This window comes from Peromyscus eremicus, chromosome 8b, assembly GCF_949786415.1.
Source record: "Peromyscus eremicus chromosome 8b, PerEre_H2_v1, whole genome shotgun sequence".
Classification (NCBI taxonomy): Eukaryota; Metazoa; Chordata; class Mammalia; order Rodentia; family Cricetidae; genus Peromyscus; species Peromyscus eremicus.
The window spans coordinates 13106825-13129276 of record NC_081424.1 but is presented as its reverse complement, the minus strand read 5'-3'; the positions used below and the strand labels follow the sequence as shown (position 1 = coordinate 13129276).

Below are 22452 nucleotides of genomic sequence, written 5' to 3'. Positions count from 1 at the left end.
GGTATTCAGTCCTTGTTTTGAACATTAAATTGTTGGGACTCGAATTTAAAAACCAACGAGGTGGATCATTTTCATCTGCTCATATCCACTGGTGCAACTTTTTACCACAGGTGGCCATTTCAGAACTGAGAGTTACAGCTAGTCAAACGCTCAGCCCACGTGCTTGGTGATTTTAATGATACGATTTGTTGCTATGAGACAAAAACATGTTGTGCAGGGAAATAATCTGCTCGCAATCATCTGACCTTGATTCAAAGGCTTTTGATTAACAGCACTAACATCCGCCTTCTGGAAGAGGAGCACACCCTATGATTAGAGCTTGCTAGTCCTTTTAAAGCAAATAAAATGTTATTAGCCATTCATTAATGGAGATGGGGAGCAAAAAATGGCTCTAAACAGTGAAAACTTCACTTGGGTTTACTTCCAGCATCTCCCTTGAAAAAGCTTTCAAGGCCCTGGCAGTTTCTCCTCTTTGACCTTGTCTCTCATTTCTGGAGGGCAAAACTGATTAAAAAAAAAAAAAAAAAGAAGAAGCAGACGAAGAACAGCAGACAAGAAGGAGGTAGTTTAGCAAACCGAGACTTAAGCAAGCAGGCTGTGCAGTCCAAAATGGTTCCTCTTCCATGTGTAAGTTGGCTTTGTGACTAACTGTTCCGTCCTCATAAATTGAGGGCTGCCTCTGTAGCTGCACTGTGCTTGGTGAGTGGTGGCAAAGCCCCCCTACACCCTGTTCTTATAAACCCTTCCTATTTTGAGGGGATGAAAACGGGGAAGGGAGAAGGAAGCTCTGTGGGGATGGGCCTCCCTCAGCAGGCCAGAAGAGCCACGTAGTGGTTGATCTGTGACGATCTAAGGCAAAATCTTTCTGCATCCAGAAGATGTAAGCTCAGATCCCGGAGGTGGGGACCAGCTTAGGGTATTCAAGATGAAGGTGGGCCATGATAAGCCTGCGACAGTGTTGTGGGAGATGAGATCAACCACAGGGACCTGGCCATGCAGGCTGAATCTTAGTGCAGTAGATGCTGGAGGATTGCAGCTACAGCTGCTTCTAAACCCATGCAAAGCTAATCTAAAGGTGAGCTGGGCTCCTGCCTGGTGACAGGATGGCAGGACCACTTTTTGTCCCTTCAGCCTGAGCAGCAGTAGTGACCTGCCTCGTTGCCCTGCAATTCCCATGAGCAATCTGGACGTCCTGGGATCTACCTGGCCTGTTCTAAGAAGGCTGCCGAAGTAAAGCCTTGGTGGTGGACCTTGTTCTAGACCATAGAAGTCTCCATGGTCTTGTTTCCCCATTCTTAGAGCTCCCCTCCAAGTCCTGGTTTCCTTTGTCAGCCCCATGTGGGGACAGGCCCAGGCAAATCCCTTTCATCTCCTTGTCTCCTCCTTTCCTCAAACCTTCTATTTGCAATGGTCAGAGCTTAACACGAGCAGGACAAGGGTCATGTGTAGACAGCCTACGCTGGAGGTGCACGGTCACTTTTTCAAGAGGAAGAATGGGAGGAAGGATACAGCTGATATGAGGGTCAAGGCAAACAATGAATGGCCCCAGGGAGTTTGACCAGGCATGCAAGACTAGCCTGAGTTAATGGCCAGGGTCATCAGCCAAGGTTCCGAGTCCAGACAGTGAGACCTGGAGGTAGCCACACTAGTAAACACACAGATTAGTTGTTGGCTCTTCTGTACTGAGGATGTCATTCCCCTGAATGATTCCTTAAAAGTGGTCCAGGCTTCTGACTGTATACCAAACTCAGGCCAGTGCCATTCTCCTCGTTCTGGTACCTCAACTGGGCGAGGCGGTCAAGAGCAGCGACCTGACCATGCAGCGGGACTCCTTACTGCAATCGAGTTATGTCACTTTCTTGCTTCTTTACTGTTTTATTTCTCTGGGTCTCCCTCACATATATTACCCTGGCAGAGCAACAGAACTATGACTTCTATAAATTGGGCAAGGATTTAAAACCAATGATAATTTTTTAAATAAAAATGCTTCTGCCCTAACTGGCTCGTCGTGCTTCTGACCTGAGAAGAGGTGACAGGCCGGGTCCTGAGGGGACTCATGGCTCCTCTTTGAGAGCTTAATACTCGGTCATCTCCAGTCCCCATGCACCTCTCAGGTTTCCCAACTGTAACCGTTTAGGCCTGTGTAATGCCCCCAGAGCCCTTCTCTCTCACCCCTGCTGGGTCCTTGTGTCCCTCCTCTACAGCTCTCTTCTAAAATTTTTACTTAGGAGTATGTGTTTGTGTGAATCTATACCACAAGTATACTAAAGGCCACAGGAGGGTGCTGGATCCTCTGGAGCTGGAGTTACAGGTCACTGTCAGCTGCCTGACATGGGTGCTGGGAACCAAACTCAAGTCCCCTAGAAGAACAGCAAGTACTCTTAACTGCTGAGCCATCTCTCCTGGCCCAGTATTTTTTCTTTAATTCTTTTACCTTGTCAGCTGAGCTGGCCTTCTCTTGGGACCCCGTTACTCCGGGGTTTCCTAGGACTAACTTTCTCCCAAGTTACATGTTCACATCAGTCCCTGCCAGCCTGGCTTTGCTCTAATCCCTGCTCTTTTAAAAAATAACTAATTTTTTTTATGTTTATGTGTTTGTGTGTATGTGTGTGTGTGTGTGTGTGTGTGTGTGTGTGTGTGTGTGTGTACATGCATATGCATGTAGGGGCTAGAGGTACATGCCAGATGTCTTTCTTAATCACTCTCCACCTTATCTTTGGAGAGAGAGCCTGTCACTGAACAAGTAGTCCACTGCTAGCCAGTGAGCCCCGGGGATTCTCCTGCCTCTGCCTCCCTAGCACTGGGCATGTGCTGCCCCATGACCAACTATATGTATGTGGGAGGCTTGAACTCAGGTCCTCAGATTACACAGCAAATACCTCGTGGGCGGAGCCCTCTCCTCAGTCCTCCCATTCCTTATCTTTTCTATTGTCTTGGGGCCAAGTGCACATGGGCTTTAACAAGACAGACTGGGAAGTTAAAGGGGTTGCTGGCTCCTTCCCAGAGGATGAGCCAAGGTTCCACTCCTTTACTTCTTCCTAAGAGGGAGCAGAGTGGGAGTGTGTGTGTGTGTGTGTGTGTGTGTGTGTGTGTGTGTGTGTCCACTTAGTGGTGATGGGAAATATAGTAACTTTTTTTAGGGGGGGGGGATCTCTGTATGTAGACCAGGCTGGCCTTGAACTCACATGAGATCTGCCTCCCAGTCTGGGATTAAAGCATGCAATAGCACATGCAGTCCAGCACAGACCTTAAGTCTATCACAAGGATGGTTTCTCCTAGCCCCAGGTTTTAGACAGTGTGGAAATAAGGTGGGAACAGTGGTGTGAGAAAGGCTCTTCAGGGAAGGATTATCCTAAGTAACTTATTCAAAGAGGACTTTAAAAAATTCCTTGAGTGTTCTAACTGGAATGTCAAACATGTGAATTCACAGATGTTTTTATATTAAAAAAAAAAGTGTATCAGTTTCATGAATATTGTGAAGTAGTTAGTAGTAGAGAATATGGCAGATACATGGAGGTGGGTTGATATTTGGAGCCTGAATTGCTATCAGGAGAAAACTGTTCAGTGAGCTTGCATGGCCTGTGGCTTGCAGGAGCTGGAGTCAAATCAACCTTCTCTGCCATTTCCTTGTTCACCCACAGATGCTCATGGCTACCCTCCAACAGCCTACCAGCAAGTCATCCAGCCTGCCCTGCCTGGGCAGGTCTTTCCTGGGGCAAGGGTGAGAGGCCTGTATCCTGTGCAGAAGGTCGTCCTGAATTACCCCAGCCCCCAGGACCAAGGAGAGAGACCTGCACAGAGAGACTTCTCTTTCCCAAGGCTCCCAAGGTATGAGTATGGCAAGAGCCATCCCCACACGTCCTGACTTGAAAAGGATTGTCAAGGTAACAAAGACGCATGGCGAGCGTCTGTAGGCCTGCACCTAGGTCAGCGCAGCCACACAGTGAAATACCCACTATAAACTTTCAGATCAGCACTGGAGAAAGTGGTTGACAAGGCTCTCTTAGCACCATCACATCTGGTTTCTAGTTATTTCTTTTGCGATAAAACCATCCATACAAACTGATCCCGCCTCTGCTTCTTCCAGAAAAATAATGCTGTGTTTTCAAAAGTCTGTCTTAACTAACCCTGTGCTTTGGTCCATTTCCCACTGGTATAACAAGGTCTTTGAAGCTGGGTGCTTGACAGACAAAAAATATTTCATTAGCTCAAAGGTCCAAGATAAGGGGTCCTCCTGCCTATGTCACCTTCATGGCAGATAGCATCACACAGGAGTGTGAGGTAGAGGGTAAGATGGCATCACACAGGAGTGTGAGGTAGAGGGTAAGATGGCATCACACAGGAGTGTGAGGTAGAGGGTAAGATGGCATCACACAGGAGTGTGAGGTAGAGGGTAAGATGGCATCACACAGGAGTGTGAGGTAGAGGGTAAGATGGCATCACACAGGAGTGTGAGGTAGAGGGTAAGATGGCATGATATGAAGAGGGAGAAGCCACGGAGGGAACCAGGCTTCCCTGCTTTCCTTTTTTTGTTTTTGTTTTTCGAGACAGATTTCTCCGTGTAGCTTTGGAGCCCGTCCTGGAACTCACTCTGTAGATCAGGCTGGCCTTGAACTCAGAGATCCCCCTGCCTCTGCCTCCCGAGTGCTGGGATTAAAGGTGTGTGCCACCACCGCCTAGCAATTATTTTTTTTTTTTAATACAGGTTCTAACAAAGTAGTTCAACCTGGCTTCAAACTCTCTCTGTCACCCTTGCTGGCTTCAAATTTGTTACCGTCCTGAGTTAGTCTCCTAAAGAGCATGCACTACTGTGCCGAACTTTGGACTTGTTCTTCTAGTGCAGTTCTCACCAGACCTGACTTGAAGTCAGGCCCATCTCAAAGGTCCCCCAGCTCTTTCCAACGTGCTGCCACACTAAGGACCACGCACCGTCAACCCACCCTCAGGGCGCAGGCGCACACTGTACTTGAGTCCTCTCTTAGTGGTTTTTTCTTCTTACTGTTTTTATTTTTCAAATTCTTCTTCAAGGTTACCTTTTCTCTTGTGTGTCTAAAATACACAGGAGCAAGTGGAGTTTCCTGTTTTAGAACAAAATTGGAAAGAAAGAATATGAAATGTTTGCTTCTTTTCAAGTACAACTTTCACATAGCACTCAGAGTAAAACGGCATTCTGTTTTTATAGACCAGAATCACATCTGAAAAGCCTATTAAAGTGGATTTTTCGGAGATAAAGAAATTGGCAATTAGCCAAAAAATGGTATTCAAAGGGAAAAAAGGAAAGTCAGTTTTATTAAGAGTGGCAAACAAGACTCAAGTCTGCTTCTCCTCACCGCAAGGCCCACAAGTCTCTGTAGTTCCTTCCAGACAGACCCTTCACTTTCCGAAATACACAGTTTAAATAAGGGAACTAAGTAACATGGGACTTCATAGCAAGACACACTCCTACAAATTTATATGTGAGTTTTTGAGCATGATTGTCTTAGTTATGGTTACTGTTGCTGAGACGAAACACCATGACCAAAGCAACTTGGGGAGGAAAGGGTTTATTTGGCTTATGCTACCATGTTACTGTTCTTCATCAAAGGAAGTCAGGACAGGAACTCAAGCAGGGCAGGAACCTGGAGGCAGGAGCTGATGCAGAGGCCATGGAGGGGTGCTGCTTACTGGCTTGCTTCTTGTGGCTTGCTCAGCCTGCTTTTTTATAGAACCCAGGACCACCAGCCCAGGGGTGGCAGCACCCACAATGGGCTGGACCCTCCCCCATCAGTCACTAATTAAGAAGATGCCTCACAAGCTTGCCTACAGCCAGAGCTTAGGAAGATATTTTCTCAGTTGAGGCTCCCTCCTCTCCGATGACTCTAGTTTGTGTCAAGTTGACCTAAAATTAGTCAGTACAATTATCAAGGCCTTAACATTTCTTTATCAAATGAGTCATCATCTTTTATAACAATGAAGCAACTTTGTGTATAAAAAGATTTAATGTAAATAATAAAGAAATGAATCTCAGCTGAAAGTATATTTTTAGAGGCCTCATTTGCTCGATATTTATGAAAATATAAGATAGAAATTCCCTAAACATTCTAATTTTAGAAATGTAGTTGAGAGTTTATGATTTTTTTTAAAGTTTTATTTAAGTCATATTACATAAGACTTTAAGAATTTTAAAATTACTTTTGGGTAAAAACATCAGCAAAAATCTGTTAAAATTAGGTCTGTATACAGACTTCAGTCATAACATTGAACTTTTTACAATATGAAACAAATGACACCCACGGTCCCATTACACTGATTTTAACATGTTGCCGTATTTGCCTCTGATTTTTTAAAAGGAAGAAAACATTATAGGTATAGTTTTAATTTCCCTACCAGTTAGAAGTTACAGAAGAGAGAAACCATTCTAGCTGTATTACTTTTTAGTCATTCACTTACTTCCCTGTGTGTGTGCACACGTGCATGCCATGGCACACACAAGGATGGAGCACTCAGGGAGTTGGTTGTCTCTGTCCGCCACAGAGGTCCCAGGATCCAACCCAGGTCACCAGCCTTGGCAGCAAGTGCCATCGTAACTGAGCCGTCTTACCTGCCCTCTTAGCTATTTTAGGCAGAGGGGATTTCCTACCGGGAACTGTGTGCTTACAGAATTGGAGGCCAGAGGAGGCTCAGAGGATGATCCAGAGTGGAGCCACTAAGAGGCTGCCCCCTCCTCCAGCACAACTGCAACTGATGCAGGTTAGGGCCACTCCACACCTGCTAGAGTTTCAGTGGCACAAGAGATGCCACACCTTGTTCCTGACATCCAGGGACACTGGGATGCTTCTGCAGAAAACACACCTGTGGCTATTTGTCGGGAGAAACAAGACGTGCATGTCCTTTGTTTTCTAAAGCTCACAGGAGTTCATGCCCTTGTTCCCCTCAGCACGCTGCTCACAGGAATGCTGGCAGGCAAGACCACAATAAAGACCATGTCACCAGTCAGAGCTTTCACTGACAGAGTTTAAAAGAAACACTTTTAAACCTATATGGCTTAAAAAAAAAACAAAACAAAACAAAAAACTTTTGAAACATAAGCAAATGTTATCATGAGCTAAAAGTTGTGTCTTTTTGCTCTGAATGCCTTTAATATCTGCAGTCTGTCACCCATCATATTATTTTGTTTTGCCGGTGACCTTGTCTGACCCGTACATGGAATTTATTTTCCCAATTAGACAGACCTTGAATGGAGAAATCAAATCCTGCTTCCCTCTTTTGACCCGAGCACGGGTCCTCACATATGGCAGCCAGCTGACCTGTTTATAGAGGCAACTCCATGGGACTCCTCTCCCTTCTGTGTCAGATAAGAAATGGAGGCAGAGGGAAGAGCTCCTGCGTGGGTATGGTCCACAGTTTGTAAAGTCTTTCTGTCTCCCCAAACTTGGCCTTTCTAATGAAAATAAAAAACGTCTGTAAACTTATTCCCCTGCAGGGACCAGCTCTATCACCCACCATCTAACGGAGCCGGAGCTCCTGAGGCGTCCTTGGAACATCCTGCAGAGTTGAGACCACAGGGTCCCCAGGCTCCCTCCCCAGCTGCTGTGCCTAGACCCCCTAGCAACCCCCTGGTCCGAGGAACTCTAAAAACTAGCAATTTGCCAGAGGAATTACGTAAGTTGTTTGCAACATGGTTTCTTCTTGTCAGGTTTTCTGCTTTAAGAGTTTGGCTTAGTCACTTATCCATAATCTCAGTTATATTTTACATAGACAGCAAAATTTACCTTTTCCCCTTTTTACTCTAAAAATACCCAGCCACTTTAAGATGTTTTTAGTGATCCTAATCTCACAAGTAGTGCTCCCAAACTGCTGGGTTTTTCTTAACACATAGAAAACAACAAACAACCCCCTCCCCCCATATTTCTTTTCTTTTCTAAATGCTGTTCTTCAGTGACGTGCCCCTGGGTAGATGGATCGGATGCCCATGTGGCATTGGGTAGAAACTTAGTGTCTCACTGTAAATTAGCAGCAGCTATCAAGAACAAGGTCATTTTCTGTAGGAGTGAGCAGTCTTACTTGGAAAAAGGAAAAACCAGACTAAAACAAAACCATCTCACATTCCCATACTGCTTCACACCCCAGTGCAAACTAAGCCTTTTGTTTAAAGAAATATTCTGTTCAGTGTCAGGTGATGATTCGTTTTCCACACTCTGCCGCTAGATCCAGAAATGTTGAAATATTACCAAAATGTTCTGAGAGTAAGGCCAGTTAGGATTCTTAGCTCCAGAAATCTTAAGAAATCAGTCACTACTAATGAATTATTTTGCTGGAGAGGCGCACTCTTTCCAGATCTGGGACACTCAGAACCAAACTGGAGGCCTTTGCTTTGCTAATTGCTTGTTGAATCTCTACCTGTCACCACTTACCGCTCCAAAAGAATTCTATGATGATGAGTGCCATGGTTTTTAGACAAAAATTTTGTTTCTGAGCACCTCAAAATTTTACACACTTCAATCAGAAAAATATCTGAGTAGACAGACATGATCTTACATGGTGTACAGTCCCAATAGTCCGCCTGGCCTATAATCTAGGAAAGGGGTCCTAAAGTTAGTACATACAGAGGTGACTAAGGGTCAGACGCTGCCCGTATGCCTGGCTGCTTGGTTACTACCGCCATGATACACTGTACACACTTCCATTTGAGAGGTGTGTTTCTATTCTGAAGAGTCTCCGCACAGATGAATGCATACAGACTCATCCTCTCTTCTGTAACTTTCTTCTTTATCCTCTGCCTCAGGGTTTCTTGAGATTTAACTGGCTCATTCCAGACTAAAAGGCAACAGTACAGATTATCTGTCTACCACATTAAACTGCTAGCCAAGTAATTTCCCCAATTCTTTAGTCTGAGAATACAGTGGTTCTGGCTGGGCAGGGTCAGCTTATCAGAACAGCTCTGCCTATGGCTTGGGAAGGAAAGCGGAAGCCTGCGATGCTGGACTGCCCTGAGGCAGTGGCTCCCCTTTAAACTGCTGAAGTTGCACTCACATTTCTGATCTGGGCATCAGTCTGCTCCTGCTTCCTGACCTTTCTCCCAAGAAGAGTTGACTGGGGGAGGGCATGGAAACACTTTCTCGCTCAACTCCCTACTTGGTCTTGTCAGACAAGAGTCCAGGGCAGCAGAGAGCATCCTGAGATCAAAAGCAGACACTGCTGGGTGGCCCCTCAGCAAGCCTTAGCTTCTTAGCCTGCTGGGAGAGTGTTTTCCTTGGGCACAGGGCCAAGTGTGTCTCTAAGAAACAAGGCAGTGGCCTGAGCTTAAAAGCTTTGCAGGCTGTGGGTGGTAGACTTTGTAACATCTCATGTGCTGTTCCAGAAGACCTCTGAGGCTGCTCTCAGCCTGCCAGGACTCTCCTCTGTCCCTTCTGTCTTGGACAGGTCCCAGCCTTTGTCACAGAGGATAGCAATCCACACCACTGCAGGCAGAAGCCCTTAGGCCACCCTCCAACACAAAGGGCAATGCATCCTACTTAGAAGTGCTGTGTACAACAGATTAATTTGATTAGTTTCAACAACTCTGACATTTCTCTCTTAGGGAAAGTCTTTATCACTTATTCTATGGACACAGCCATGGAGGTGGTAAAATTTGTGAACTTTTTGTTGGTGAATGGCTTCCAAACCGCAGTAAGTATTTTATTCAAGGAGAAAACTGAACAGTTTGGTTGAACATAGTAATAATGATGATGATGATGGTGATGATGATAGTAAAGTATGGACAGTTGATTTTTTATTTATGTGATCATGAGCTAATTGTGTATGGATTTGGATAATTAAACTCTGGGTACCTATTTATTTATTTGGTGCGGGGAGTCAAGGCCAGGGCCTCACTCATACTAGACAAGTATTCCACCACATTTTAAACTACCCGAAGTGTCCAACATGTTTCCTCCAAACATCCACACTACTAACTTCCACTGTTGGTCCTGCTGGTCCTAGCTGAAGGGAAGGCCTGGCTTTTGCTGTACCCTCTGCCTTTGCCCTTGCTCACCAGCCGCACCCACCAGCATGTGGTGCAGGAGGCTGCAGGCTCACTGAGGTGGTTTTTCACCAAGCCAGACCCTCTGCTCTGTACTGGGTTGTGAGGTCAGAAACAGAACCCCGGGACCCCACTACACACAGCTTCCCGTCTACACCTTATTTCAGGTGTGGTTTCTGGACAGGGAAGACATGGCCTCGTCTCTGTCTAGGAGAGATGGCCCTACTTCACCCCTGTAGGTCCATTGTGATCTTGGGCCCAAATTTCTCAAGCACAGAATCTTTCTGTCTCCCCGCCAACCCCTGAAACAACACAGCTTAAAGCCATGAACATTCTTCCTTAAGATAAACAAAATACCACAGGTTGCTACTCGGAGGGCTGGCTTTCCTCAAACATTAAGATTACCTCCTTCCCAGAAGCCTCTCCTAGACATTCAGCAGCAGTGAATTCCAGAGGAGAGTGAAAAATCAGTGAAATACGGATGTTGGAGGCTAAAGAGGAATACCTACATATTAAAGAATAAAGAGGTGGTTAGCATTGTTTAGTAGTTTTTATTTGAATGTTTTTTCCTATAATACTTCCTATAAATAGAAGTGTCTATTTTTTTTTTCAAAGATGCTTGCAATTTATGCAGTTCGACATCACATCCCTATAGACTAACATTTCACTTTCTCATTTCCAGAATAAGGCAGTGCTGGGGCAACTGTGACATAAAAATCAAATCATGAGACATGAGGCAACATACAAGATCTTACTTTCTCCTTTCCAAATGTAAACATACAGATTCTGACTGCCCCTGGAGAACAGCCAGGGTTTTTAACCTTAAAAAAGCCCCGAGTCAGGGGCAGTTCAGGGGGAATTTAAATGTGCCCTTGACCCTTATCCTCCAAAGCCTGTGTTTGTGAACAGCTATGGGTTACAACCGATACATCAGGATCCTCTCAGTGAAATGAAACAATGAGTAATTTAAGGAGAGTTTAATTAAAAAAAAAAAAAAAAAAAAAAAAAAAACAGCATAAAGGTTTAGGTAGGTTTTAGGAAATCTTAGGGAAGAGTGTCATGTCCCGCCACTAGCAGGACACAGTCACTAAAGAGACACTAAAGGAGCCTGGAACCTGAAGAGGGTGGCTGTGTAAGTCAGCCATAAGATACTCCAGATAGGGTGCTTAGGCAGAAGCTCAGTTTCAACAGTTCTGGAGGCTGGAAGGCCAAGAACACAGTTGAAACAAGGTTGGCTTCATCTGGGATCCTCTCCTTTGGCTTGAGGTGGCCGTCCTCTCTGTTCTCACCTGGTCCCTCCCCTGTGTGTCCACAGACCCGTGTACTAATTCTCTCTTCTTCCATGAACACCAATCCTATGGGAGTGGGGCTCACCCAGCACCTCCTTTTACCTGAATTATCTTCTGAGAGGCCCTGTCTCCAAATCCAGTCACATTAGGAGGTAATGGGAAAGTTTCCAAAACCTAATTCTCATTTTATTTTTTTGAGATAGTCGCTTTATAGCCCAAGCTGACAATTCCCCTCTGTCAACCTCCTGAGTGGTGAGATCACAAGTGTAAGCCGCCACCTCCAGCTACCATATACATTTCAGGGACCCAATTAGCTCATGGCAGCCACAGTGTAGAAAACTTGTCCTGGCAGGTACAGCAGACTCTGATGGAAATCTTGAGAGGCAGACACCGCCCAGAATGTCTTTCAATGTAGCAGGGAACAACTTCTGTGACGGACAGTAAGGACCGTTTATGGTGTGCTAACATCACATCTGGCGTCATGATATATGTCTTTTCTGTGTTGTTATTAAATTCCGTCATAACCACAGGAAGGTGAAAAGCAGCAGAACCGGGAGCAGAACCTAAGCTGCCCATCCCCCGTATGAAATGGAATGGATTCCTGGCATCATCACAGATTGGTGCTGTCTTTAGCCAGAACAGACATCATTATCTTGGTGTTTGTTTTCACTTTTTGAGACATTTTTCAGTGTAGACCTGATTAGCCACAAACTCTCAAAACTCCTGCTTTAGCTTCCTGAGTACTGGAATAGGAAGCACATGACAACATGCTGATGTTAACACATAAATCAAGCTTAGCTTGGTGGCGCACACCTTAAGTTCCAGCAGCCCTGAGGCAGAGACAGGTGGATCTCTGTGAGTTCAAGGCCAGCCTGGTGTACAGAGCAAGTTCTAGGCCAGCTAGAGCAACAATGACACCTTGTCTTAAAAAAAAAATCATCCAACCCAAAGGAAAGCTATTCCATTTTTTAAATGTTCTATCAGTAAAGGAATACATTCCAAGTTTGTATTATGTACTCGATAGACATGACAGTTAAGTAAACACATAGTCTCTTTCTATAGGGACTTAGAAGCAGGATATGAAGATGAGGAGGTTGTAAATGGACACTGAGTAAATGAAAGAACGTTATAATGTGTTTGCTACTAGTGGCCAAAATGGGCGAGAATTAGCTGATGCGAAGGGGAGTCAGTGTGACTTACAGAGCAGAGGGGTGTCTGCTGTGCTGTTAGGGTACAAGGGAACTAATGTGGGGAGTGGAGGAGACAGAGCATGTGGGAAAAGGTAGTCGCTGGCTCAGGATGCTTGATGAATAGTTGAGACTTGGTTTGGTCAGTTCTGAACAGCAGGGTAACCCTAGGATGATCACCATGGGTGCAGGGAGGCTGATCAAATAACCCTTCCCCAAAGACCTTCTCCGGATGTCACCTACGCTACTATATTAGATAGTCCCTCTTCCTGTCAGGAGCGCCTTGTATATGTCACACGCACACCCAGGAGAGAGAGAGAGAGAGACAGATAGATTAGATTGGGGAGGGGGGGAGGGAGAGATTGAGATTGAGATTTGGGCCTTCTATAACACAAATGATTAGATTTTTCTGCACTTCTAATACCTAAAGGACTATTACCTAATAATAATAATAATCTGAGTCTTATCAAAGCCCCAGAGTTCTCCTTGACTTTCACCCTTAGCCCCTCCTCCCTACCAGCTCAGTAATTGTTTTTGTGACTATTCTTTGGATTACACCCAAGTTTCATACAATCCTTTTGAAATGGGTAATTGAAGCTGGACATAATGCTGTAATCATGACCCGACTAACCCAGGTCGCACACCACAGTTGTGTCTCAGCATTTGCACACTACATATCCACTGAAGTTTTAGAATCTGCCTTTCAATTTTTCAAACTACAGACACAGCAATGTACTATTTTCTGCCTTCCTGGCTAAGATCCAATTTAGTGATAATACTGTGTCCTTCAGATTTTTTTAACATAAAATTATTGTATGGCTGCAGACACATTTTGATATGAATCACTACATCCTAATTATGGATAGTATAAACTTAAATGTTTATGAATGCTGAAATAGGGCTTATTTCCTGACACTTGTGTTCCATTGTGTGGACTCGTGTATTCTACCTTTTATACAGAGCACTAGTCTAGGGTTGCAGGGGTGTGGACTCCCGCACTCCACCTTATACAGAGCACTAGTTAGTGTTGCAGGGGTGTGTCGCTTCTTATGTTTTCTTGAGCTCTGCACCCAGGGAAGACCCTCATTAAGAACGCCTCCTCTCATCCTTTCCCTGCAGATTGACATATTTGAGGATAGAATCCGGGGTATTGATATCATCAAATGGATGGAGCGCTACCTTCGAGATGTAAGTATATTCCTAAATTCTGAGGATGTGTGCCGGCGAGAAAAAACAATTAGCTTGTGAAGCTATTTCACAGAAGAAACCCTGATGCTCTCCCAGAGTCTGAGCCTGAGGAAGTCTGACAAAGCCTCTCTTGTTGGAAGCCATGGAAAGACTTGGAAAGGAAGGATGGGGTCGCCCTCGTGGACAGACACGCAGAGGCAGGAAATAACAGTCGAACCAGACACAGGTGGTTGATAACAATCAGTGCAAACAATTTCTAGAGCAGAATAGGAAAGGAGGAAATGAAGGCGCTGGCGGGGGGGGGGGGGGGGGCGGGGCGGGGCAGAATCCAGTTGAATTTGGGGCCTTTCCAAGTGTTTCTGTAGGGCTGGGCTAAAGAGGTTTCTTTAGCATGCCACCCCAGGGCACCTACTTGCCGCCCTGTGATTCGTTTTCCACAGACAGAATCTATACCGGCCACTGGGACACCTTGTGCTTTAACAAGACAGAAATGGATTGCTGCCAGCATGTCCGAGTCCGGCTGCTTCTTCGGGCAGGAGTGGGTGTGGGGTGGGAGTCTCAGCAGGCTGGGTCTTGGCTTTCCTTTTGTCCGCTGCAGCCTGGTGTTTGCTTTGTGCTGAAGGGTCTGCTCCTCCTGACTGTGCTAATGTGCACAGGAAAAGCAGGGCAGTGGAGGAGCAGAGTGACTGGCAGCTCGAATAGGGCTGCAGGGAGGAAGGGTACTTTCCTGTGCGTGCGGTGGTAGTGCCTTTCTGCCTCCATGCAGATTCGCTGATTTAGGCTTTCACTAGACGTCTACTAGGGAAGGTTGTGGAAGATGGGAGAATTCCTCTCAGAGCCTTTGCTCTGTGTGTTTGTGGGGTGCTGGGCATGGAGGCAACGGGGAGGAGCGAAGACGACAGCGTGCCTGTGTGGGGGGCTGGTGCCTTCTGATTTCATAGAGAGAGGGATTGGCCCTGTACCCGCCAGCAGGTCAGGGACCGCCTATGGTCCTGCTGGCCACTTTCCAGCTGGTCTTCACCAAATGAACCACACTTCCCACTTCCATAAACATGCTTTTCTCCTTCTCATTAACAGAAGACAGTGATGATAATTGTAGCAATCAGTCCCAAATACAAACAGGATGTGGAAGGCGCTGAGTCGCAGCTGGACGACGATGAGCATGGCTTACATACTAAGTACATCCATCGAATGGTGAGTGGCGAGGGTATCACAGTGCCTGGCTGCTCCTCTGGAACCGGGACCTTCTCCAGGAAGGATGCTTTTCACTGAAGGTGGCAGGGTGTTAGGGGAAGAGTCTCTGGCCCCCCCATGTCAGGAGACATTGTTTTGGTTATGGCTCAAAGTACACTTTGAGACCCATGGGGAAATACCACTCCTCTGCCTAGTACTCATCTGGTCCTGTCAGTAACTAGGAGATGTCAATCAAGGTTCTAGAAAGCAGAGCTTTGCTCACTTGGCTGTTTACCAACAAATGTGAAACCTTAGGAGGATAGAAGAGGGAGTGGTGAGGTGAGTCGGTTACTGTAGCTGTTACATTCTGTCCCTTGCTTTTTCAGAGAAAGAAGCAAGGTGCAGAGCGGGAAGGACACTTCTGTCATACCAGAAAAGCCTGGGTCACATTAGTTTCCTAAGTACAGGCTATATGCCCATGGCCCACATACTTGAATGTTGCCCTTCTACAACCCTGTTCATAACATGGATCACTAGTATGTACAATTCTGTGAAGATAAATGAAGTAATGTTTGAAGTATCTGGCACATAGAAAACACTTAACCAGAGAGACTGTTCTTAGTTTGTGATAGGTAGGAAGCATTCTACTGCCAAACCTATACTATGGGGCCTGGTTAAACTTAACCCATGGGGAAGATTTAGAAGGAATCAACTTGCCAAACATCCGAAACTACTGCCCAGCTTTAGAACGAGCTGTTTTATGGCCTAGCTGACTTCTTGTCCTTTGTGGGTTTAGAGATACTGTGGAGGCCATTTCTATTCAGCTAGCAGCCAGGCTAGATCTGTGACCTTCAAACTGTCCTGTGGAATCCCTAGTAGGTGCCTATATGTCTAAGGGTGGGACTGGTCCTGAGCTTCCCAAAAAACTAGAGCTGGTTTCTCTGACTTGTTTATTTACCAAGGATCCTGAGATTTGAGAAAGTAGGGAAATCACTGGACTTGCACTCTTAATCCCAACATCAGTTCTTATGCTGTGTGAGGACGTGGAATAATGTATCACTGGAAGTGGCCCAGATGCAAGGACTATGCAGCACAGGGCAGGAAGCGGCCAGCAGTCTCAGGACACCTTTACCTCAGAGGAAGCCAAGTTAAATGCTATCTGCCCTGTGGTCCAGAGCATCCCAAGAGGGCAGGGTAGCCGTGGAAGCAGCATCCTCATCATCTGGGTCTCTAAGATCTCCATTACTGCTTCCACCAAATGTGGACCACTTGTTGAGCTCAAAACCCAAAGCAGAAGCTAAGAAAGGTGGCAAGATTCAGGGGTCAGGCCAAGGGTCTGGAGCTAAGTCTGCCTCCTGTCCGGTCTTACCTAGTGCTAGCCTGTGGTCAGGATCCTGAAAAATAGCACTCCTAGAAATAAACTTATCTATAAAGGTCATGACTGGTTCTGGGTGCTCCTATCCCTTAGCTGTCTGTATCATGTCTGGACATTCCCAGAACATTGATATTCTGTCTATGTCTCTAAGAACCTGTCAGTCCCAGGAGCCAAGCAGCTGATACTTGGGAAGGACTCTAGGTCCCTACCAGTTCCTGGGGAAACCTGCTTAGTTGTGCTGGTGTATGGCAAGGCCATCCAGTAATACACACAGTTCAACCCGAGCTTGGAGGATGGTGCCAGCTATAACCATGTGGTCTCCAAATCTCCCTATCCCTGGGCTGACTTCGTGGCTTCCTCCAGACACCAATGAGTAATTACGTCAAGCAACCTCATTAGAAAGCCAGTATCTCAGAGAAAGTAGGAGAGAAAATAAAAGCATACTGCTGAGGGCTAGTCCTTGACAGACTGGGGAGCCTAGTGGACAAACCAAATAGTATACAGTGCCCTGGAAGTCAGACATGAAACCCAGCTCTACTTTTATCTTTTTTTCTCTCTCTCTTTTTTCTCTACTTTTATCTTAACAGACCCCATGCCCTTCCCCATAGGTGCTTACTCTGCAATAGCATGGTTAGTACTTGAATTGCACAGTACTCTGGTCAGTGCAGTACATACTTTTGGTGTTGTCTTCTGTGTTGTGAAGGGAGATGGCTCTGAGAAAACCCCCTGTGGTAGGTCTGTGTTGTGTGTGTCTGTGAGAGTGGGTGTAGGGGAGAGAGGGTTGTCTGTATTTCCACATCCACTTTCTTCTTGTTTTTATTGCCACGCACAACAAAAGCTTCGCAGTTATAAAAATCAATTGGAAGGTGAAATTGTTCAGGAGACATAATTCCTTGTTCTCCTCGCCATCGGCCAGCTGAAAGCTCCATGACAGTCTTGGGATTTGGAGGACTTTACCTCCCCGATATTGAAAATTCTGATTTTGATAGAGTTCTTGTAGCTAAATCCTCTTGGGTGACCAGAGTGTGAAACCTGATTGATCTGGTGAGGAACCTCAGGCCTGACAGACTGGGCTCTTCCTGGCTGATTTCCTAGCCCCCTCCGCCATCTGTGCTCCAGAAGTGGATGGCTAGACGGACGGTTCCAGTCACTTTACCACACTTCCTCCTCTGCAGGCGCTCATGCCTCTGCCCATGCCTTCTCCCATTTTCCTTTACCTGACCAGACTCTTCTTCAGCCCAGTGACCCCTCCCCTGTAACTGTCCTCCACACTCCCTGAAGCAGAACAGAGAGCCCCATTCTGAGCCTCCACAGCAATTGTTCACACTCTGCACATTGTCCTCTGCTTGGTAATTTTCCTTCCTGCTTGCTCATTAGTTGCTAGCTCTGGGAGGATTATCCAAATTGTATCAGAGGTACTCTGCTAAACAGGCTCTCAAAAAAAAAAAAAAAAAAAAAAATCCTGGGTTTTAGCATTTCACTCATTTCCATAATATAAATTTATAAATACTCCCATACGTGGCCATTGAAAGCTAATTATATTATTGACTACAGAACTGGGAGAGCACACAGCCTGCTCTCAGGCCCAGCCCCTGCACACTCCTATTCCTCAAAACCCAAAGTCAACACCCAGGCAGCTGACAAAGGAGGACTGCTGTGAGTTCAAACCCAATCTGAGCAACACAGTGAGTTCCAGGCTAGTCTAGGCTACACATGAGACCCTGACGCAAAGAAACCCAACCAACAAATCAACAAAGAAATTCAGGGTCCTGGCCAGATATAACTTAAAATCTTTATTCATTCATTTATTCATTCATTCTGTGTATGTGTATGCATGTGCACATGTGTACACATGCACATGAATTTGTCACTAAAGTGGAGGTCAGAGGAGAATTTGCAGGAGTCAGTTCTCTCCTTCCACCATGTGGGCTCCAGGGAGAGAACTTAGCTTGTCAGGCATGGCAGCAAACATCTGTACCTGCTAGGCCAGCTTTCTGATCCCTAGAATGTGGTTTTTAACAGGCCTTCAATAAGTGGTTGTACTACTCAGGGTTCTCTAGAGGAACAGAACTTACAGAACTTACATACACACACAGACACACACACACACATATATAAATTCACACACACACACACACACTATATATATATATATTTATTAGAATGGCTTAAAGGCTGTGGTCCAGCTAGTCCAACAATGCTGTCTACCAATGGAAAGTTCACTAATCCAGTAGTTATTCAGTCCAGGAATCCAGATGTCTCAGCTGGTCCTCAGTATACAGCGGAATCTGTAGGCTCTAATCCAGTAAAGGATGTGCTAAGGAGAGTGAAAGCAAACCAAGAGAGATGCTCCCTTCTTCCATTTATACCGGCTTCCAGCAGAAGGTGTGGCCCAGATTAGAGGTGGGTCTTCCTCCTTCAAAAGATCTGGATTAAAGGTGTGCCTTCCCACCTCAAAGATCCAGATTAGAAGTGAATCTTCCCACTTCAAATGATTTAATGAAGCAAAAATCCCTCACAGGTGTGCACAGCCAGTTTGGGTTTTAGTTAATTCCAGATGTAGTCAAGTTGACAACCTAGAATAGCCATCATAGTGTTCTATACAAGCAAAGTGGCATAGTATGTAATGGGGAGAGTTTAAAAATGTAAGTAATATGGCACTCAAATAAACAACCCAGAAGAAGAAAGTTGCCATGTGGGCTGGCAGTATTATTGACACATCAGCTTCTCATCTTTGCTCCTAGATGACTTAATTTCATATTTGTTTGATTTATAGATGCAGATCGAGTTCATAAATCAAGGAAGCATGAATTTCAGATTCATCCCTGTGCTCTTCCCAAATGCCAAGAAGGTAAACAAACAAACAACAAGATCCTCAAATAATTCTGTCTTTGTTTTCAAATCTGGTTTGATGGCTACCTGGGATTTTAGATTGAAAATCTTGTCAACTCTTTGACAGTCCTCAGAGATAACAGTATTACCAGAGAGATCAACAGGTTGTACATTGGCCTCGCAGTAGGCATAGGAAAGATCTGCAAGTGTTATCTGGTAGAATCATGGCTGTCCTAATTGTTCAGTCTGTGTACACGAAGGATGGTTTATGCTTAATTACTTTTTGTGTGTGTTTGTTTTTTCAAGACAGGGTTTCTCTGTGTAGTTTTGGTGCCTGTCCTGGATCTCGCTCTGTAGGCTGACCTCGAACTCACAGAGATCTGCCTGGCTCTGCCTCCCAGTGCTGGGATTAAAGGTGTGCGCCACCAACGCCCAATGCTTAATTACTTTTCTATTGCTGTGATAAAATACCTCGAGCAAGCAGCTTATAGAAGGAAGGGTTGATTTTGGGTTTGTGGTTCTAGAGGGATAAGATCCATCACCATCATGGCAGGTTAGTGTGGCAGCAGGCAAGCGTGACGTCTAGAACTGGGAGCTGAGAGCTGAGGGTTCACATCCCCAGTGACAAACCGGAAGCAGAGCGAGTGGCTTTTGAAACCCCAAAGCCCACTTCAAGTGATCCGCTTCCTCTAGCCAGGCCATCCCTCCAAATAGCATCACCCACTGGGGATCGAGTATTCAAATGCCTAAGAGTAAGAGGGCGTTTATCATCTGATGCTTCTTACCGCTCACATCTTAGAGCCGAAGTGTGGAGACTTTGCTTTCTGCTTCACATAAGTATTTTGTTGCACACAGTTCCGTCTTCACAACCTGTGGAGTACAGGCCCTGAATCCACACAGCTCTCTAAGTGAACCCTCCTGGGATTCACATGAGGGTTTTGATCATATTCCAAAGGGTGTGCAGACAGCTGTAGAGAATGTAAGTCAAGCCACTAGAGAACACTTTCCAGGCCTGGCAAAGGGAAGACAGCAGCTAAGTAAACAGTTGGAGACTCAGACCAGAGCACTCTGAGCTCAGATGCAGCCTCATTCTGGAGTATTCCTAGATGTCAGGACTGCATTGACACCTCTGCCCCCCAGTAGGGACAGCCCAATCTATGTGAATGGGACACCCAGGGTAGGGCAGTGCACAATGCATATGAAAGGACCCCTTATTCTCTCTGGCCCTAACTTGTCCGGGGATTAAATGCAATCACTGACTGGCAAATCTCTTTACTGGTCTCCTCATTTCCTCTGGGACCCTGTACTAGCCACCTTCCACTTTGCCAGCAAAGAACTGCAATGTGTATCTCTCTAGTTCCAAAATTCTGTGACGTTTCCCCCTGACTTCAAGACACTGGCTACCTTCCTTAGCATGACCCATGAGGCTCTTTGGAATAGGACTGTGTCCACTTACTCATTTTCCTCCTTCTCACCTGGTGCCTCTGCTTTGGCCCTAACGGGCTATGTCAGCTCCCCTGTGTTCTTTCTATCTAGGTGTCTTTGCCCCTCTGTTCCCTCTCCCTATGATGCCCTTCCCCAACCTGTTGGCCTAGTGAACTCTTGCCTATCCTTGGATCCTTGCAACCTCTCTAGCATGTGAGGGTCTCCTCTCTCCATGCCTGTGTAATGCATCCAGAGGTTGGGACATGGCGGCTCCTTGGTATGCTGTTACCTAGAAAACAGTTGTGCTGGTTTTGCCTCCATGTGGGATTTTTCACTCCTCAAGACAGTTACTGTGCCTTCTCATTTCTACCTTCTGCACTCAACACGAGTGCCGGTTCTGAACCCGTGCTACAATCCCCAAAGCAGCTCACCTCACCGTGAAAACCAAAGGCCTTCAGTGGGCCCCGGTCCTCTGCCACAGCCCCTCCAGTTCTGGCCCTCTTCACCTACTCGCTGTCACTTGTTCCGTTGCCGCCACTGTGACCTTGTTGCTTTTGAACATGCCTAGCAATTGCCATGCCTGTGTGCCTTCTCCTAAGCACGCTCTCAAATGCTGCAAACGTTTCTCTTCTACACCAGCATTCCCCATGTCCTTTCTGTGTTGCTGTTGAGGTTATCATTGCCTCTCCCCACCAGACTATATGCGCTCCACAAGGGCAGTCCTGAGGGTGGTCCTGAGGGTGGCCGACACTGGCCCGTGGAACCCCAGCCTCACCGTTCTGAGATCTGTTCTGCTCCTTCCACTTCAGGCCAGACCTGGGGCTGGAGTGAAAGAATCATGAATTCTATTAAGCCCACAATGCTGGCATCCTTCCCCCAAAGCCACAGGGGAATTCACATCATTCGGTGTGACCTCTGTCCCACCCCTTTCATGTGAAGGTGGTGAAAAGCACGTTGACATGCAAAGGGCAGGTAGCCTGGGAGACTGACAGAAAAAGCTGTGCACATGTGGTTTCCATAATGAGATACACAGCTTGCACCCGAAGCCAAAAGTGCTCTGCGTGTTAAACCCTCCAAAAGCAAAACAGCAGCTCCCAAGACAGCCTGGTGGGAACGCCTGTGAAGGGCAAGGCAGAACTGTTCGGAACCGAGCCCCGGATCCGGAATCCAGGCTTCTCTCCTGTGACCTTTGCGCCTGTCCTCTCTCCCACAGGAGCACGTGCCCACCTGGCTTCAGAACACTCATGTTTACAGCTGGCCCAAGAATAAGAAAAACATCCTGCTGCGGCTGCTGCGAGAGGAAGAGTATGTGGCTCCTCCCCGCGGTCCCCTGCCCACCCTTCAGGTGGTGCCCTTGTGACACCAGCCATCGCCAGCTCAGGGCAGTCCTGTTCTCACAGCATTCTTCTAGCCGAGACTGGTTGGTGACACCCGGGCCTGTTTCTGTGTCTTCTAGGGGGATTCAGGCCCCAGAACACCTCTTCTGCAGAGTTCTCTGCCTCCTGATACTTGGCTGCTTTGTATTTCCTGCCTTTTACAAAACACACAAGGTGCCCGGGTCCTCCTGAGTCTGAGTTGCCCACCTTGGGCTTCCAGTACTTTCAGCGAGTGGATACTACAGGTGATGGCAGCACACGCCTGTAACCACCAAAACGCTCATCACTTCAGCTGCGTTTTAGACCAGTCTGACTCACGTCCAAATAATAAAACGATTGCTCTTTGTAAGAATGTGTTTCATTTATCTGAATGGAGACAGTCCTATTAATTTATATTGAAGTGGGCAGGTGTGGCACATCAACAAAACTGCTGAGATATCGTATAGATAAAGGTGACAGAGTTCTCTGTATTAAAGGATTAGAACCAGAACGTTAAATACCCTTTTTATGTAACTATAAAAGGTTTACTCTTACAGTTGAGGTTTTTAACAGAACAACGCTGATTGTCAACAGTGCAGTGGGGCGGGGAGTGTGGCTCAGTGGTTGG

General features: G+C 46.2%; 1 protein-coding gene across 1 annotated transcript in view; it reads left to right on the top strand.

Annotated features, from left to right (window-relative positions):
• Nucleotides 1–22095, top strand: part of Traf3ip2 (TRAF3 interacting protein 2) — a 42033-nt gene extending 19938 nt beyond the window's left edge. Inside the window, exons 3-9 of the mRNA XM_059272526.1 lie at nt 3642–3828; nt 7463–7641; nt 9560–9648; nt 13596–13664; nt 14742–14858; nt 18989–19063; nt 21683–22095. Coding sequence (XP_059128509.1) covers nt 3642–3828; nt 7463–7641; nt 9560–9648; nt 13596–13664; nt 14742–14858; nt 18989–19063; nt 21683–21829 — 863 coding nt within the window. The 3' untranslated portion in view covers nt 21830–22095. The remainder of the gene's footprint in view (nt 1–3641; nt 3829–7462; nt 7642–9559; nt 9649–13595; nt 13665–14741; nt 14859–18988; nt 19064–21682) is intronic.
• Nucleotides 22096–22452: the final 357 nt, after the last annotated feature.